Source organism: Daucus carota, chromosome 3, assembly GCF_001625215.2.
Source record: "Daucus carota subsp. sativus chromosome 3, DH1 v3.0, whole genome shotgun sequence".
In the NCBI taxonomy this organism is placed as follows: Eukaryota; Viridiplantae; Streptophyta; class Magnoliopsida; order Apiales; family Apiaceae; genus Daucus; species Daucus carota.
The window spans coordinates 9738396-9757179 of record NC_030383.2 but is presented as its reverse complement, the minus strand read 5'-3'; the positions used below and the strand labels follow the sequence as shown (position 1 = coordinate 9757179).

Below are 18784 nucleotides of genomic sequence, written 5' to 3'. Positions count from 1 at the left end.
ATAAATCTGTATAGCCAGAATTAACTTATCACACTGTATATAAATAGGCCATGCATGAACGATGTACCACACATGATCGATTAATTTATAAGCACAAGCGTAAATAACAGTCTCCTCTGAGAAACACCAGAAAATCTCATTATTATTTCCATCATTTTTGTGCATAAGAAAGCCAGAAGATCGAGTAGGATATGTCGATTGTTCGCAAGATTTTTTTTTTAACCATGATGCTAGTTTTGAACACTCAAGTTAACTGTGATGGTAATACTTATAGTGTGACAGACTATGGTGCTGTTTCAGATGGAGAAACTGATAACACTCAGGTATTCCTTAAATTTAAATGGTCGCCAAATGTTTCATTTACGGTTCGAAAAAAGATACCTCGTTTTTTTGGTTAATAAAAGAAGGAAAATACTTGGTACACATAATTGTATATATATAAAATGTTGTGCATAATGACATGTGGTGGGTTTTAATTGGAATGGCCCTCCGTATTTACATCAACAACCCCAATTAAAACCCACCACATCAATTGCCACATCATTATGTACAAATTTTCTGTACACAATTTTGTGCACCTGGCTAGCACTACTCAAGATTTTTTTTTTTTCCTTTTTAACTTTGTGTTTTACTGCAGTCATTCATGGATACATGGAAGGCAGCTTGCAAAGCAGGTGGCACGATGGTGATACCAGCAGCAAAAGGAAACTTTTTCGTGAACAGGATAGAGCTTGATGGACCATGCAGCGGTCAAGTAACATTTCAACTTGATGGAGTTATTGTGGCACCATCGGGTAATCCATATCGAGGTTCTTGGTTTACATTTTACTCAATTGACGGATTGACTGTCCAAGGTTCTGGTATGTTTGATGGCAATGGTCCTTCAGCCTGGGCGCAGTGCCCCAAATGCTCTCCAGTAAGTTTCATAATTTTTTAACTTTTTACAGAATTTTGATTACCCCGGGCCGTATGATCTAGAAATAGCCCGGGTTCTTGTAGTGTACCTGGGAATTGTGATGACTGAAAATGTTTCCTGCAGTCAATAGGTCTGTATGCTATTACCAATTCGCATATTCAAGACATCACGTCGCTTAATAGCAAAGGTGTCCACTTCGTTATGGTTGGAGGGGACGGGGTCACATTCGAACATCTCAACATAACAGCGCCAAGTGATAGTCCGAACACTGATGGAATAAGTATGGCAAAGTCTAGTAATATCCAAGTCGTTGATTCCTACATCGGCACTGGTGACGACTGCGTGGCTATTGGACAAGGGAGCACAGATATTAATATCAGCGGAGTCAATTGTGGTCCGGGACATGGTATTAGCATCGGAAGCATTGGCAAGGTTGAGGCAGATAAAGACGTTAATGGAATTCATGTACAAAACTGTACTTTAACCTCTACTCAGAATGGTGTGAGGATAAAATCCTGGGCTCCTTCATATCCTGTCACTGTTTCGAATGTTACCTACGAAGATATCACAATTAATAATGCAAGTAATCCAATTGTCATTGATCAGACATACTGTTTTGTTAACAAGCAATGTCCGGTATGTTCCCAATATTTCAATGGATATAATTCTTATTTATATTCGTCTTCAGATTTATTTGCTCTTTACTAAAGAAATTTTCATTACGAAACAGGGTGACTCGCAAGTTCAAATCAGCGACGTGAAGTATATCGGCGTTACAGGAACATCAGCATCTCAAGTTGCTGTAAATCTACAATGCAGCAACAGTAGGACATGCCAAGACATACATCTGGAGAACATCGATCTTACGTTGACAGAAGGAGGACAGGCATCTTCTAATTGTGCCAATGCTAATGTGACGTACTCAGGGACACAAAATCCTCCTCCTTGTAATCAATAATCTCAGTAAGAGACTGATGCATATTGTTGTTAATTTTTTTGTGAAATTGGAAACTCCAACTTTGGATAGAATCATTGGCGCCATCTATGATCTATAGTGCTTATAAACTTAAATTTAATCATATGCCTATATAAAATTGAGAAATGTTATTGAACATGTTTATGACAAAATTGAGAAATGTTATTGAACATGATTATGACATGTTAAAAATATTATTTTCAATTTTAAAATAGATAGCTCCATATATACTTATTTACAAGTAGTGGCACTACAAGAAAAAACACTAAAAATCACCAAACAAAAGCGGCCAAGTATAAAAGCCACCGAAAATGATGGCTTTTATTCAAAATAGAAATTTAAGAGGTTGTTTGATAAAACTGAATAAAAAATGCTGAGTCATTAAATTTGCTGAATACACTGAATGAAGAATTTACCTGAATGAAAAATTTACTGAAAGAAATTTATTGTTTGATAACAATCATATTAAAATATCTGAATGTCAATATATTTATCATTTTACCCTTATAATTCCAACATACATCATAAATCATCCAAAATTATAACAAATATAATTTTATTCAAAATTATAAAAAAAGTATAATCTTATCCAAAATTATAAAAATTACAAAAATGTAAATCATCAGAAATTATTAAAAAATTATAATTTTGGATAAATTTTTATAATTTTTGATGATTTATGATGTTAAATTTTTTATAATTTTTATAATTTTGGAATTTTATCCATAACTATAATTTCAAAATTATATTTTTAAATTTTTATCTAAAACACATCATAAATCATCCAAAATTTTTATCCAAATCATAAAACAATTAATCCAAAATTATAAAAATCATCCAAAATTTTTATAATTTTATATATTTATAGCCCATATCAAGATTAATCAATTCTTTATTTTTTAAAGAAAAGTGACGGGCACCTGATAACACACTGTTAAAACAGCTAGCATAAATGCAGGAAGAGTGAAAATAAATGGTTGAGTTTGAGGGTATACGTTGGAAAACCCTATTCAGAGGCTCTCTTACCCACTAAGCGAGAGTCCACGCTCTTATCCAATAAGTGTGTTTTGGTTTCATTAAGCACGTTTGATAATCTGTTAAAAAAATTAAATCTCTGACCGAATAAGTAAAATGGCTATTAAGAGGCTATTAAGAGTTATCAAACACCCCCTAAGTTGACTGATAAACAAAAGCAACCCCCTTAGAAGCTACCACCAGTTTTCGGTGGTTTTTAATCAAAAGCGACCCCATACGGTCGCTTTTAGCTAAAAGCAACCGCATTTAGGTGGTCGCTTTTAGTGATTATTCTTGTAGTGTGGGATATTGTAATTGCTTATATATTGATATTAACAATTTTACTAGAAAAAAGAAATTAAAAGATTAGTAATTCGATCAATGTGATGGAACTAGGAAAAAAAATTAGTGTTAGAGAAAAAGAAGATGTATAGATATTCAAATATTCCAGAAGAGCTTCTACTACAAATGCTGAAGCACACACTTACATAGCTCCAGACTTGGTTTATAAGAATACATAAGGTTTTCTAGAATCATCTGTAACATTGTTGTTACATTGTCATTGTCTTTTCATATTTTAGCACATGAAAATTAATAAGATATAATTAATTCCAAGTCAAGTTTATTTATTTCAACATATAGAAGATGAATTATTTACAACAGAATTTTAAGACTAATCCATAGTAAATGATCGATTTATGACAAAAAGGTTCAGTCAATTTGTCCAAATTATAAATTCGAAAAAATATCATAATTTCTAGCATATATGCGTTGGAAGTTAAGTAGCTGGATCACAAGTTCAATCCCCGTAAGTGTATTCAAGTAACAGCTAAACTTATGACCACTGGTTTGTCTTCATATATACCAGCTAGTTTCATTATTTGTCTGAGGATCTAACTTAATTCAACCATAAATATGTACATATATGTGAATAATATACGTATCAATTTCAATATGCACATGAACAACAATACACACAAACATAAACACACACATAAATAAAAATTTATTATATACTTACATTAGTTCAAGTGATAATCATGATTGTTATGTCATATTTTGAGTGGAATCACATGAAGTGGAGATTAGAGAAAGGGGCAACACGTTCTAGTTTATCACTCAGATTAACTACGATGGGATCAATATATTCTGTTATAATTTAATTTAAATTATATTAATTTTAATAAGCAATTTAAATATGGATGGTAGTATTAACTATTAAACGTGTTTGGTAAACTTATGACAGAGTCGTCGTAAGTTAATGTAAACGGTGTTTTCTGCATGATTGGTACTTTTTGGTTGTTTTTTAATTTTGAAAAATATTTATATGATCAACTTACAACGGAAAACATTGTCCTTGGTAACTATTCGACGATGTCATTTCCTCCCACGTGAATATTTTGTATTTTTAACAGATTAATTATACCATGATTTAAATGAAAAATACATCTATTTTATGTAAAATATATTTTATAAATAAAATGTATTATGAATTTCGGGAGTTGAGAGTAATAAAAACTTTAGCTGTAAATTTACTCGGCATCAAGATTACAATCGAAATATCCAGGGATATTGATATTCATAATCAAGATGAGCGGGGATATATAGGTAGATCCCTCCGGGTCTCGCACTCCACAAGCACTCCTGACCACATCTATTCTTATCAGAGCCAGTAAACAGAGTAAAATTTCCATGTTGATAATCAAGAGGACCAAAATTTTGATGTTCATTTCCAGGAGGATTACAGGTCAGTGCGCACACCCAAAAAAATGAAAAGTGCTGCTCTGGTGTGATCAGTAAACAAGGCCATCCTTATCTTGTTATGCTATTGATCGAGTTAATTTACATCCTTATATAGTATGATTCGAGTGTGTAAACTATATCCAGAGACGGAGGGGAGGGGGGGCTGGAGGGTGCCCGGTCCCTCCTAGATTTTGATTTTTTTACTTATATAGTATTAGAAAAATATTTTATTTACAAAATTTGGTAAAAAAAATCAGTGATATGTGTTAAGTTTTGATTGTAAGGAATGTTTATATGTATAAATGGCACCAATTAAAATGATCACTTTAATTATCATATCATTTTGTATCCAATTTTGCAAATGTAGCATTACATATAATACTATATTATTTATATTTATTTAATTTATAAAATAAAATTATATCATTCGTTATAAATTTTAGTAATATGGACTCTCATGTTAGACAATATCATTTTACTTTCTTTGTCGCGTCTGTGAGTCTCCCTGTTTGCAGCTCGTTCTTTCAAATCTCTGTCCTAGACGGCGTGGTAGTTAAACAATTAAAGTTTCTAAATAAAATGATTAAACTTTTTCACAAAAATCTAAAATAAATGGACTTTTATCACTAATGCTAATATATGATATTTTTTAAATTTAAAAGCATTTACATTCCGGCCCCCCTAAAAATTCTTCCTGGCTCCGTCACTGACTATATCCCATACAAACGATAAAGTTCAAACTATCATCTTCTAGAGCAAATCCTTATCTCTATTCTTTAAACTTCACATCATAGCATCTGGTAGATTTGTCGGGATGTAAAAATATAAATTTTTTAGTTAGGGAAACCAACAAAGCTACCCATGTGCTTGCCTAAGCTGCTCTTCATTCAAGAGAGAGTTATAGTTGGTTGGAAGCTATTTCTAGATATTTAGCTATTGGAATTTGTAGTGACTATCCTCTGTGATGTATCTCTTCTTTTAGTTTAATGAAATTTTATCATTTCAAAAAAAAAAAAAAAAAACTTCACATCATAGCAGAAATGAGATGCCATCATAGTGTGACATATTTATCTCTATAGTCTATGTGCCATCTTATCTCTCATATTTTTTCAATATTAAAGAAATATAAATAACAACACTTGCATCCTCAAAGAAAAATAAAAACATATATATTCAATGTTTCGGAATATTTTAAAGTGTAATAGATGTAGATTCTAGTAATATATTTTTCATAATTTTTTCTAATTATTTTATATATGTAAATTTCAGTCAAAATTTGGTCAGTTTGACCAGAAAAAGTCAAACAAGACAAATAACTTGGGACGAAATGAGTATATACAATTATTTTTATTGGGTTAACCCACTACCTTAAAAACACTATTTCTAATATACTTAGTTAATTCTTATCTACCTCACTCCACACACACATATATAAGCAAGTGCTCAAATACAAATTTCTTATTATACAAATGTGTTGAACAGAATCACTAAATGTTTGAACAAAATCACTAAATCACTATATGTGTGTATTGTGCGATAGAATTTTGTTACTACCACGTTACAAATAAGTTCTGTTTAATTTGCTAAAGTAGTCATGACATTTAGCGGGACTTTATCGAGAAAAGTTAACAAAAACTGCATTATGTTGCCAATTTTAATTGCTAAACCCGTGACTATTTTCTTGGGGCATTTTCGCGTCATCACTAGCGACACAAATTTAAAATTGTGAAAGTTGTGTCGATAATCGGTTAGCAAGTTGTTGATAGATTGGTTGACCAGTCTCTCAATGACAGTTGTCAATATTCCTTCGACAATTAAGAACAAATATTTTCTTGTTCCTAAATTAGGTTGTCAAACTCGAAAATTTGTGTTTAAAGAAAATGATTGTAACATGGGCCTAGATATATCCTCACTCTTTTTTTTTTGATGTTGTGATTCTTAGTCCACGTATTTTGAATGAATAATTAATATTTTTAATTTTTAATTTTTTCTGAATAAAAATATTTGATCAAAAAATTGAATCACAAATAGTATATTTTATTGTGCATTTAAATCATGTAAAATTGTGTGTCAAAAGTCAAAATATTAAAAAATATATATATACATATACCATTAGTTAATCATATTGAAAAAAGTTCACAAAAATTATACAAGCTAGAAAGTCGGGTCGAAGAGATCTTGAAATAAGAACATATGTAGTTCAATGAGCATCCCCTCATTCGTACATATACATTAACTAAATTTATAATGAATTTTCATAGTTAAATGACAAAACTTCTGCATAATGTTACTCCTCGAATGGATTATGTATTCATGAAAAGCATGATTAAGATGCACCGTAAAAGATATAAAAGATGCATAGAAAAGCATATAATAACTATTAATTATTCCCATTTAAACTGAAATTCGTAAGTAAAATGAGCAGGGATATAAAGGTAGATCCCGTCCTCTCTTGCACTCCACAAGCATCTTTGACCACATCTTGTGTTATCTCTCTTGCTGATAAATAGAGTGAAATTTCCATAATAACCTTTAAGAGGAGTACATTGCAGTGCACACAACCAAATCTCATTTTCCCCGGGAACATTGATGTCACCTGTCCAGGTGAAATTGGTACCAGGACCTAATAATTTTGTGCCTAGATCTTTGCCTGTATTGGATTTGCAGCTAACACTTATGTTATCATAACTAATATCATTTGATAGGTTTATCTGAACTTGGTCAGAATATACTAAAGATGGAGATGCTACGATAAAGATGAGAAGTACTGCTATGGTTTGATTGATGAAAAAAGTCATTTTATTTTGCTAACTATGGTGACCCGTTTACATCCTTAAATAGTGTAAGTTCACAGCGTAAATCATACTCCAATATATTTAAAGGTAGTAATATCACCTTCTTTATCTTGAAATGTATCTTTATCTCTAATTTTATAAGGTTGATATAGTATAGTGTGATGGTGTCACTTATGGAAGCTTATTACTTATAAATAGAAAGTTATTTTTTAATTTAATAGTTTGAATAATTTTATTGATAACTTACAATTAATTATGTTAAGAATTTATTCTCCTTCCCACCCAAATGTGCGGAACTTAATGAAATTGAAGTAAAGTGGTGTGTATCAATGTGTTGGTATTCGAATTAGCAATTTTGTGATATGGAATGAGAACCTCAATCTCACTTGGAGGGTAATCATTCATTACCCTTCTCCTTAATTAGATACCAATTTTTCATTTCTCTCATTCTCATGCACTTTATTTCATTCCCCATTCGAATTTCCACTAACAGTAAAAACGGATCTTATATCATCTATATATCTTTATTCTCAATCTACTTACCTTATTTGTCTATCTACTTATCTAATTCGTAATCCATTTGACTTTTGTATAAAATATAGTGATATTATATTTATATTTCTTCATTTATAAAAATGATATATCTTATATTAGTTACATGATAATTTAAAAGTATAATGATGGAATTTTTGTGTTGGCACCAATGTGATGGAGTATATATTAGTTGTTTAAAATTTTCGGATAGATGGATATAGCTTACTATAGTTCATGTGCAAATAAGAAAAAATAGTCAAAATTTATTTGATCTTCACTAATATTGACATTTATTACCGCATGTCAATAACATGAATCGATTATTTTAATTGTTATACACTAACTTTTTTTTAAGGAATATGCACACTAACTTATTTTTAAAGAATATACACACTAACTTTAATAACTTATATCTTATTGTTTCATAACAATTTGTCAATAAAAATGTATAAGTTAATTGGATAAAAAAAATCATTAATCTTATACATAGCACGGGCAAAAAATGCTAATAGTAGATAATATATAGATTACCTCAGATAAATGCTAATCTAAAAGTTTCATGACTTCGGACTTTTGAAAATAAGTCAATTTACATTCCAAGATATTACTATTTTAAATCACCAAGCTGAGATGCAAGCGGGGTAGTTTGGTTCGAGGAGTGGTATGAGGTTGGAACGAGGAATCAGGTTAAGCTAGTATGGATTTGAGGTATCACATCTGATATCATGTGTTTGGTTGAGTGTTGGAATCAATATATACAATTTTTTTGAAAAATAAGTTATTAATTTATATTAATTAAAGATATTAATAAAATTATTATTGTTATATATTTTTGCATCATTGATTTAATTTTGTATCAAACATTAATATTTCATTACTTAAACAGAGACAAAAAAAATAAAAAATGAATGCATCTCATACCTCCAGCTCATACTCACCTTCCCACTTGGGTATCAAAACATCATACTTTGAGGGTTTAAAGTATGGGTTCGAGATTTTGCCAAACACCAGGTATGAATTTGTAATGGACAAACACCATACCTGATTGCAGATACCATTAAACAAACGACCCCGCAGTGTTAGAAGTAAAATATGATTCTATAGATATCCGGCCATTTTTTATCTGAATAAATTCTACTGAAGCTGATATTTTGAATTGAATTCATTTTTCAAACCCAAAGGATTTGGAATTAGATTTTGGATATTAATTAACTTCAAATCGAAACCCGACCCATTGGAACCCAAAACTTGAAAAAAAAAAATCCTAACATATATGTTATAACTGTTATCCTGAACATTATATATATTGGATAATGTTAAGAAGATTGAAGAAAAATAGGCAATTTGCAAACTCCAGTTAAAATGGACAATCAGGTATATCAATAGTCAGGAAATGCTCCCCAATAACCTCAAAATTCATAATCACCAAGACGGTGAACCCCCCAACTGCAAGATAACAAGGCACCTTGCCCAAGCTAGCAACTAGTCATTAACAGAAGTAACAGAACAATACGCGAATAATGCAGAAGGATAACAATAAGCAACCGTGCAATAGGCAAAGAATGCAAAAGGCCGACGCCCAAGCATAGAGTGTATTACCATATTCACGAACATAGGCTCCAGACACATGACAATAAGCAACAGAACAATAGCAAAGAATGCAAAAGGCCGATATCCAAGCACAGAGTGTACTACCATATTCATGAACAGAAGAAATAGACATAATCTTCAATGGGATCAACTAATTTAAAAAATGAAAGAGATCAGAACCGTGGAAATCCCATGTTATATCTTACAGTGAACTTTCTGCCAAGTGCTTATCCACTAAACACTTTTGTGCAATACATAACATAATTAATTGTAGTTTATCTACCATTTTCCACATTCATTACAATAACATTAACTGAATTTATAATGAATTTTCATACTTAGATGACAAAACTTCTGCGTAATATTACTCTGCAAATGAATAATATATTCATGAAAAGCATTTAGATGCACCGTAAAAGATATAAAAGATGCAAAAAAAATCATATAAATAACTATCAATTATTCCCATTTAAACTGAAAATCATAACCATCATTAGCAGGGATGTAAAGGTAAAGCCCGTCCTCTCTTCCACTCCACAAGCAACTTTGACCACATCTTGTGTTATCTCTTTCGATGTCAAATAGAGTGAAATTTCCATAAAAACCTGTAAGAGGAGTAATTTCAAGTACACACCACCAAATCTTATTTCCCTCGGGAAAATTGATGTCACCTGTCCAGGTGAAATTGGTACTTGGACCTAATAATTTTGTGCCTAGATCTTCGCCTCAATTCGATTTGCAGCCAACATTCATGCTATCATAATTATCAAAATCGTTTGATAGGTTTATCTGAACTTTGTCAGAACATACCAAGGATGAAGATGTTACGATAAAGATGAGAAATACTGCTATGATTTGATTGATAAAAGAAGCCATTTTTATTTTGCTATGATGGTGAACTCGTTTACATCCTTATATAGTGTATATTATACTCCAATATATAAATAATACTTTTAAAAGGTGGTGATATAGACCTCCTTATCTTGGAGTGTATCTTATCTCTAATTTTGTGAGTCAGATATCGGATAATGTGTTATCTGTTTTTTAGTTCATATAATTTGGATAATTTATTGATAATTAACAATTTATTACATTTAAAATTAGTAATTTAATAATAATAATTACAAATTAGCTTATAATAACGTGATCATATAAATTTCATAAAATATAATTTCAGAAATAAAATATATTGATAAAAGAAATTAAGAATTTCAACTTCCTCATATTTTACTGATAATTTAAAATTTGATTTATAAATTTATTATATAGAACAAATAATGGGGAGAAGTTTATTTTCATTTATGAGAAAAAAATTAGGATATCTTCTATTTTTCTAGTCTATCTACTTATCTTATTTGTCTATCTACTCATCTCTGATTTGTTTGAGATAAAGGAAGATATTCTCTAATTTTATCATTATCCTTTTGCTGATCTGGTTTCACTTCACCCACTATTGCCTATTTTTGATGATATTTGTCTATCTACTCATCTCTGATTTGTTTGAGATAAAGGAAGATATTCTCTAATTTTATCATTATCCTTTTGCTGATCTGGTTTCACTTCACACACTGTTGCCTATTTTTGATGAGATATTCTCTAATTTTGTCATTATCCTTTTGCTGACCTGGTTTCACTTCACCCATTGTTGCCTATTTTTGATGAACCCCGTATTGTAATATATCGTGAATAGTGAGACTGAAATTTACAATTGGCCCATGTTGATGATTTTTGTGTAAAATGTAGCATGAAATATTCAAGATATATGAATAATGGATATTAATACTTACTATTTATAACCCGTTCATGTTAACCTATAAAATTGAAATATATATTTCAAATATTTTTTAATAAAATATATGTAGAGAGAGTAAATTTCTAGCTAGGAGAACTATTAAGTCCAGAGGATTGGGTGAACTTTAGAATGTTGGTTTAAATATTATACTAGCAATCTTGCCAATATGTAGAAGAATGGTGCATTATCAATATACCCCTTTAATATAATAAAATAATAGTTAATTTTATTTTGTTATAACACCGTCTATGAAGATCATCGAAATATTTCTGTTTAATGTTATCATATCATTCGTTTTTTTCTTTGTTCATGAAATTAAACTAGAGATAATCAAATTATGTTTAATTACATTCTCAAAACCTCAAAATTCATAATCACCAAGACAGTGAACCCCTTTTTTGCAAGATAACAAGGCACATTGCCCAAGCTAGCAACTAGTCATCAACAGAAGTAACAGAACAATACGCAAAGAATGCAAAAGGCTGACAATAAGCAACCGTACAATAGGCAAAGAATGCAAAAGGCCGATGCCCAAGCATAGAGTGTATTACCATGTTCATGAACAGAAGAACCACACACATGACAATAAGCAACAGAGCAATAGCAAAGAATGCAATAAGCAGCAGAACAGTAGCAAAGAATGCAAAAGGCCGATATCCAAGCACAGAGTGTACTACCATATTCATGAACAGAAGAAGCAGACACATACATTTGTACAGACACATAATTTTCAATGGGATCAACTAATTTATAAAATGAAACAGATCAGAACCGCGGAAATCCCATGTTATATCTTACAGTGAACTTTCTGCCAAGTGCTTATCCACTAAAGACTTTTGTGCAATAGATAACATGATTAATTGTAATTTATAAGCCATTTTCCAGCCATTACAATAACATTCCAATACCTATAAGCTACAAAACCTCACAAGGAGAGTATTTTTCTTGACAGGCCTTGATAATTGTCCTTCAGATTTGAACTTCGGGTTACATCACCAGTGGCTTCAACATTGAGAGTTGTGGATTGGGAACACACCTGTGGATAGATGCGCAAGAGACGAAAGCGGTGTGGACTGATACTATCAACCATCAAATGCAATGCCAAGGATATATTCAACATAAAATCATTGCTAAGAGAAAGATTATTCTATATAGTTTTTCATCAAGTACAAACAAATAACATCAACTAAAAATCGCTTGAAAAATACATTACTCAAAGAATGTTGCAGCCCCCGATGGGCAAACCAATATCATTCACAACACAGCAAACCAAAACGAATTACATCCCAAATACATACAAGGCAAGTAGTAAAACCCAAAAATATGCAAAATAAAACAACTTAAGCAACAGATGGTCAAGATATTCTTCTGGCATATAGAAATTAACACAGCACCAACTGGTTTCAAATTTCAATCATCCAAGCAACAATCGAAACACTAACCTGATAAACTTGTTGGAGCACGCATCCAATCATAACCAGACAACCTCACATGTTCAAAACACATGATCCGAAATTCCCAATCAGTTACCAATTCTCACCATACACAAAAACACATCACATCAATCACACAGAAACCATACCTAAAAACACAATAAATCCATAACGAACGCAAAATTCACATTCCATTATTAATTCAAAACATGACAAATTCATTCAATACAATAACAGTATAACTTTAACCATCATAATTATCTAACCATGTTACACTACTATACAACAAAATCTAATCCGAGTGGGAATCGTACGGCTCCGAATCGGAGTCCGAGTCGGAATCCGATACGAACACATTCCTCGCAGGGCAACAAAAAACAGAGCACAAACAGAGCGTGAATCGCCGGAACTGTTGAAAGGGGAAACAGAAGATAAGATGCAAAACTTGATCGCTGTTGAGGATTTGCGGATTACAAGCGATGTATTGGCAAGCATTCGCGGATACTTTGGCAACTGTGACGATTATGGGGCTGTTGAACACCATCTCCGGCGATCCGCCGCCGTGGAGTTGTCGTGGGGAGGGGGGCTTCGCCGGCGTGGGGCGGTGCTGACTCAGATCTCAAGGTAATGATAGAAAATTAGAAATATGGGCACCATTTTTTTAATCATATTCAATGTGTTCTGTTCGGTGATGTTTGCTTGCTTTTCTTTTGTTTTTTTTTTGGTTGAGGACTGTTTTGTGATAACGATGGCTGGTCGGGTTGGGCTTCTGTTTCGGACCTATACAACTGTCATTTGTTTCATTTATGGTTTTGGATATTCTATAACAAATTCATTTTTGGAAAGGCTTTTTTCCTCTGCTTTCTCAAATTCGATAAAAAGAATGAGTAATTTGATTTTGTTATAAAAATTATTAATTTTACATTTTTATAAATTAAATTGTGATATTTATTTATAATTATGCAAAATACAGATAAGTCAGTACCCAAAATTATAACAATTTGACAAATATATAAGAGGATAATTATTTTCTATACTTGTAATATTTTTGTTTTTTCTTTTCTTTTTTATTCTTACTAATCATATGAATATTTAAAATTATATTCCTGCATCAATATATTGGGATCTACATGTCAACAAGATGTTGAATTTACTCAAACTGTAATTGATGAGCATCTACTTTTGATAAGAGCATTATTTCCTATTATTTGTTGTAGCTTTTTGTGAACTTTTTTGTTATAATTTAGTAGTCATTTTATTATGCTCGTGTTTGGCTTGCAGATTTTTTGCACTAAACTATGCTGCTGATGCCGTCTGCACTGTTCTACGGGTAGTCCCAGTAATTTTACTGTTTCTGATTTACTCTTGATCTTCGTAATCCACAGGTAATACTTTCTCGTACATATTATTTGTGTGCAGATTATTATGGCTAAACCAGCTGTGGTCCAAGTAGAGATCAACAGCCCGCTGGAGTTTTGGACTAGGACTAAGTAATCACAAGCATATGGGGATATTTGGATTTTGAGCCGGAATGAGGATGAATGGTATGAGTAATGAGAATAGTATTTCAAAGAGATCACAAAGAATGATTTACCCTCGAAATGGAATTGGTTTATCATTTCATATCACAAAATTGCTAGTTCAAATACCAACACATGGGTTTGAGGTTTCGATTTTCGTTAACACGACTCACTAACCATGAACCAAATATCTCCTCAATTATTTCGGGTCTCTTTTTGTTGGGATGAACTTGACTTCAGCAACAAACCTATATTGAATTAAATTGTAACAGTGCGGCAATCAGCATGTACGCATACTAGTGCGGAAATTTGTATATAACAAATAGTCCAGACTAAACTCGGTTCTGTGACCCAAAAAAAAGAAGACTAAATTCAGTTCTGAATATTTTCGGGGAAAAAAAGGAAGCAAAAAAGCCCAATGAACTGACAGTTTTGACAAATCAATGACCTCTGCAGATTAAGCAAGAAGTAAATCATTGATTATCAGAAAGAAGAACAGAAAATGTTAGCCTCTGGAAGTAACAGGAAATGATCTCATGTGATCAGCTAACACATCAGAAAGAATAACTAACATCAGAAGTCAACCTCAAAAAACCAATGTTTAACGGTCCAACAGAAATCAGACACGATGCCAGGTACAATTGTTGTTATAAAAGGTCCCTGAAAATTTGATTGTTACATTAATTATCAGGAAAAGTATTAGGTAGGTGGAAGATAATAACCTTCATCCTGATCACTACCAATCCACGGTAAGCAAACAAATGCTATGAACACTACGATTAAGGTGCCCCAAACTATGATGCGGAGTGACATTGGATAGTGCTTCTGAACGCTTACTACCAGTGATTCTTTTTGGCTAGCGGAATTCGACTTTTGACACACCTGCACTTTACCTACTGCTGCAGCTTCTGATGAAGAAACTGATTTGGAGCTACCATAGGAATCTTCGCCAGTGAGAGACACATTTTCTTTACTTTTGGTCTTATATTTTACATCACTAGGGAAGCCATATTGGTCATACATTGGATAGTGCTTCTGAACGCTTACTTCGGGTGATTCTTTTTGGCAAGCGGAATCTGACTTTTGCCACACCTGCACTTTACCTACTGCTGCAGCTTCTGATGAAGAAACTGATTTGGAGCTGCCATAGAAATCTTCGCCAGTGAGAAACACATTTTCTTCTCTTTTGGTCTTATATTTTACATCACGAGGGAAGCCATATTGGTCATACATTGATGCAGGATGATTTAAAAAGCTAGTTTCTTCGCATTTTGACAGACTTGATTCATATCTGCTTTTGCAAGGGCTTTTATACCGCCGGCTTTGCTTTTCAGAGATATTTGAGTTCCCGCTGCTTTCATCTTGAAGCGAGTAGATTAGCTTTCTAGGGGTTGTGAAGATTTTGATATCATCAACATTCATGTGTCGCGACCTCTGAAAGACAGTTATGACAGAGATGTGAATTTTACAACCACTAGAATGGGCATCTAGGTACCAAGTAAAAAAACAACTCTTAACAACGCAAGAGGCTTCGTTTCTTTGGCATAAAATATTTGCTAAACATTAAGAAGCATGTAATTATATTTTCCCACATTTTTAGGGTGCAAATCTTTTACTCACTTTTGTCGGTCGTTTCTCTTTTACCCATTTTCTTTAGCTGCTAAGGATAGAAAAATAGGGAAAGTGGGAATACATTTTCTTGTATATTACACTAAACAGAGTTCTAGCGTCTAGACAAAATGTCGGTTTTTAATGATAAAACCAAGGCAGATATAGGCAGAAACTTGGTAAGGTTCAGCCTGTAGGTGCAGAAAAAGCTAAAATCTTTTAGAAACACACCTAACATTTAATTTTTTAGGCAAGAATTTTTTACTAGCAATATTTCTTGCACCTTTAATCCAATACGCAACATTAATTTGACCATGTACCTTAAAATATAGGTAGTGAAAAACCATTCCACTTTAACAATGTGTCTAGGTAATGACAGATACAAGTAAAGGCATTCTCACATTGATAAATTTTACCACTCCAGCTTTACATTTAAAATAAATTTGCAATGGTCTATTAATATCAAACATTCTGGGACCTGTTCAATGTACAAAGTTTTAGGAGGCGTTTGATTCATAGTTAATAAGCCCAAAACAGGAATCGGAACCCTTAGCCCATGCGTTACTGTTTGGATTAGGAATTTAGTTGCTTGAACTGGGAACCTCATTCCCATTAGATGGGTAAATCATCCACTAACTACACATTGGGATTTTATATTACCCATCCCCATACACTTCATTCCCATTCCCGTTTCCCATTTCCATAGACGATCCAAACGCCCCCTCAGTGTGCATCATACTATCATCCAATACCAGATGACCAGATGCCGCATAAAACAATAGTCATGCTTAATTCCGTATCTACTTCATATAAAACTAAGCAGATGAGAAATAATGAAATATAACAATTTTACCTGAGGACTAGGAGTGGTGCTTCTCACGCCTGCACCTCTTGAACTTTCCTGCAGAAAACCTGCAAATTCATTTGCACATTCCCTGTTCTCTAAACATTTATTTTCTTCAGTATATTCCATTAAAGTTTTAGAGGTTGCCTCTGTAGATATTCTGTCCTTGAATGACAGATCAAGTCCACCATTCTCAAACTTCCTCCAGAGCTGGGCGTTCACTCTCCTATCATAGTCCAAGTCACCAGACACATAGCTGTGTGAAATTGGCGATTCATTTAAAAAATCATACTCAGCAAATGAATTAACAGTTTGAGATTCTGGTGATGTTTTAATTGGTATCTGATCAACTGCATCAGACAAATTTCTCCTCCAGTAACCATTATTACTACAAAAGTTTGATCCACTGACTGAACCTGTATCCTCCTCGAGGTTTGATCCTTTCTCACTAGCAATATTTTTCGCTGTTTGTAATGCATCAAAAGCAGCCCCTTTGACATACGACATCTTATCATCTTGACACTTCTGCATTTCATCCATTATCCCTTCTAGCTCTGAGAATAAGCTCCTAGGATCCAAAGACTTCATCAGACAATTCACCATCTGTATGGCTAAAAGTCTTTTTTGAGAATTATCTTCTGCCACCCCAGCACTCAATATCCTCAATCCAGACTGTATTAACAGTCTTGCATATGCTTCAACAACAAGACTATTACTCTTAGCAAGTGCCATGACTAATCCCATGTGTGAGTTCGTCTGCATAGGTTTCTCCAGAGCTCCAGCAACTCTTTGACAAACCTCATTAACCATGTCACCGGACGCAAATCGCCAATTATCAGAATCCACTAATGCCTTCAAGCACAGTGCAGATCCAAAAGATAAGTTCTCTTGGCTAACCAAAATAGAATCAGAAAGAGGCTTACAAAGTGAATGAATTATTTGTCTTTTCATGTTTTCAGGAGTAGTTGGATCAATCCCGTATCTTGCAATTGCTGAAACAACCTTTGAGCAAGCTTGATGAAGTGCAAATGATCTTACACTTAAAGTTAAGGTATTTCCAATGGTTGTCATGATAATATCAATGTAAGGTACAATTCTCGGGCCATGAACACGAGCAAGAACTTCATAGAGTGAAATCGAATACTCTCCAGCTGATGAGCTAGTTTCTTTTCTCTCCGAAACCTGAGCAAGAAAGAATGGAATCGTCTCCGAATCCAGGTTTTTCACATAAGACTTTAACGCCTTCATAGCTGATTTTCTACAATCAGCATCCTTTCCAAGATTATCCAATTCTCGCCGAAGCACAGGTCCAACATTTCTCCCCATCTCTAATCAAACTAAAATCAGACATAACCAATATAAAAATCACAACAATAAGCAAAAAAATGCATATACCTAATTGATTAATTACTCAAGAATCACATTTGCTGCCAAAATACACAATAATATAACTAATCAAGATTTATCCCTATCTCGATTATTCGTTACAAGTGATTAATAGTTCAAGCCCACGATGTATTATAAGAAATTCATAAATGGGGCAAATCATCTACATGGGTCAGTCCACAACAAGATTAGAAGTAAAGGCTTATCAATATTTTTACATCTGGAGTAGAATAAAATGTAAAACAATCAAACTTCAAGAATTTAAAGAACATAAAAATCATACCTTATGAGTTTCTGCTTAAACCTCTTTTCTTGCTGTTACAGACATCAATCGAAAGCTTTAATCTTTAAAATTCTGGGAGCTTTATTCTGAGAAATTTGTGAATGACAAGTTCTTGAAACTAATACAGCGGCAATATACTAAAGAAAGAATTGGAATATATTTTTGGGCGGATTGGGATTCAAATTTTCTCAAAAAGGTGAGCTAAAAGAGGGGTGAGGTGTAATAATTTCTTCGGTCTTTCTAATGTGCGATGTGAATGAGGGGGGTCATTATCATTTATTGTTCATCCACCAATCAAAATAAGTTATTTTTATTGGATTTAGGGACTATTGTGTGCCCTTGTCACACCA

General features: G+C 32.8%; 2 protein-coding genes and 1 long non-coding RNA gene across 3 annotated transcripts; 1 reads left to right on the top strand and 2 right to left on the bottom strand.

Moving 5' to 3' along the window:
• The first annotated feature begins 224 nt into the window (after positions 1 to 224).
• LOC108212197 (exopolygalacturonase) lies at positions 225 to 1874 on the top strand. The gene is made up of 4 exons (XM_017383923.1): positions 225 to 323; positions 638 to 916; positions 1040 to 1552; positions 1647 to 1874. Exons 1-4 carry the CDS (start codon positions 225 to 227, stop codon positions 1872 to 1874), a joined length of 1119 nt encoding a protein of 372 aa, XP_017239412.1.
• A 10213-nt stretch (positions 1875 to 12087) lies between these two features.
• Positions 12088 to 13646, bottom strand: LOC135151098 (uncharacterized). The gene is made up of 2 exons (XR_010289607.1): positions 12803 to 13646; positions 12088 to 12396 (listed from the first exon to the last, which is right to left on the bottom strand). It is a non-coding gene; the product is annotated as an uncharacterized LOC135151098 (long non-coding RNA).
• A 1247-nt stretch (positions 13647 to 14893) lies between these two features.
• LOC108211453 (protein SINE1) lies at positions 14894 to 18696 on the bottom strand. Its single transcript, XM_017383058.2, has 3 exons — positions 18435 to 18696; positions 16775 to 18102; positions 14894 to 15747 (listed from the first exon to the last, which is right to left on the bottom strand). Exons 2-3 carry the CDS (start codon positions 18089 to 18091, stop codon positions 15013 to 15015), a joined length of 2052 nt encoding a protein of 683 aa, XP_017238547.1. The 5' UTR covers positions 18092 to 18102; positions 18435 to 18696; the 3' UTR covers positions 14894 to 15012.
• Positions 18697 to 18784: the final 88 nt, after the last annotated feature.

Bases quoted from the DNA above. Each gene is read 5' to 3' on its own strand.
- LOC108212197 (XM_017383923.1), top strand. From the start codon at position 225: ATGATGCTAGTTTTGAACACTCAAGTTAACTGTGATGGTAATACTTAT. The intron at 324-637 runs GTATTCCTTAAA...GTTTTACTGCAG, and splicing joins GAGAAACTGATAACACTCAG to TCATTCATGGATACATGGAA. The intron at 917-1,039 runs GTAAGTTTCATA...TGTTTCCTGCAG, and splicing joins AGTGCCCCAAATGCTCTCCA to TCAATAGGTCTGTATGCTAT.
- LOC108211453 (XM_017383058.2), bottom strand. From the start codon at position 18,091: ATGGGGAGAAATGTTGGACCTGTGCTTCGGCGAGAATTGGATAATCTT. The intron at 15,748-16,774 runs GTAAAATTGTTA...ACTGTCTTTCAG, and splicing joins GCACCACTCCTAGTCCTCAG to AGGTCGCGACACATGAATGT.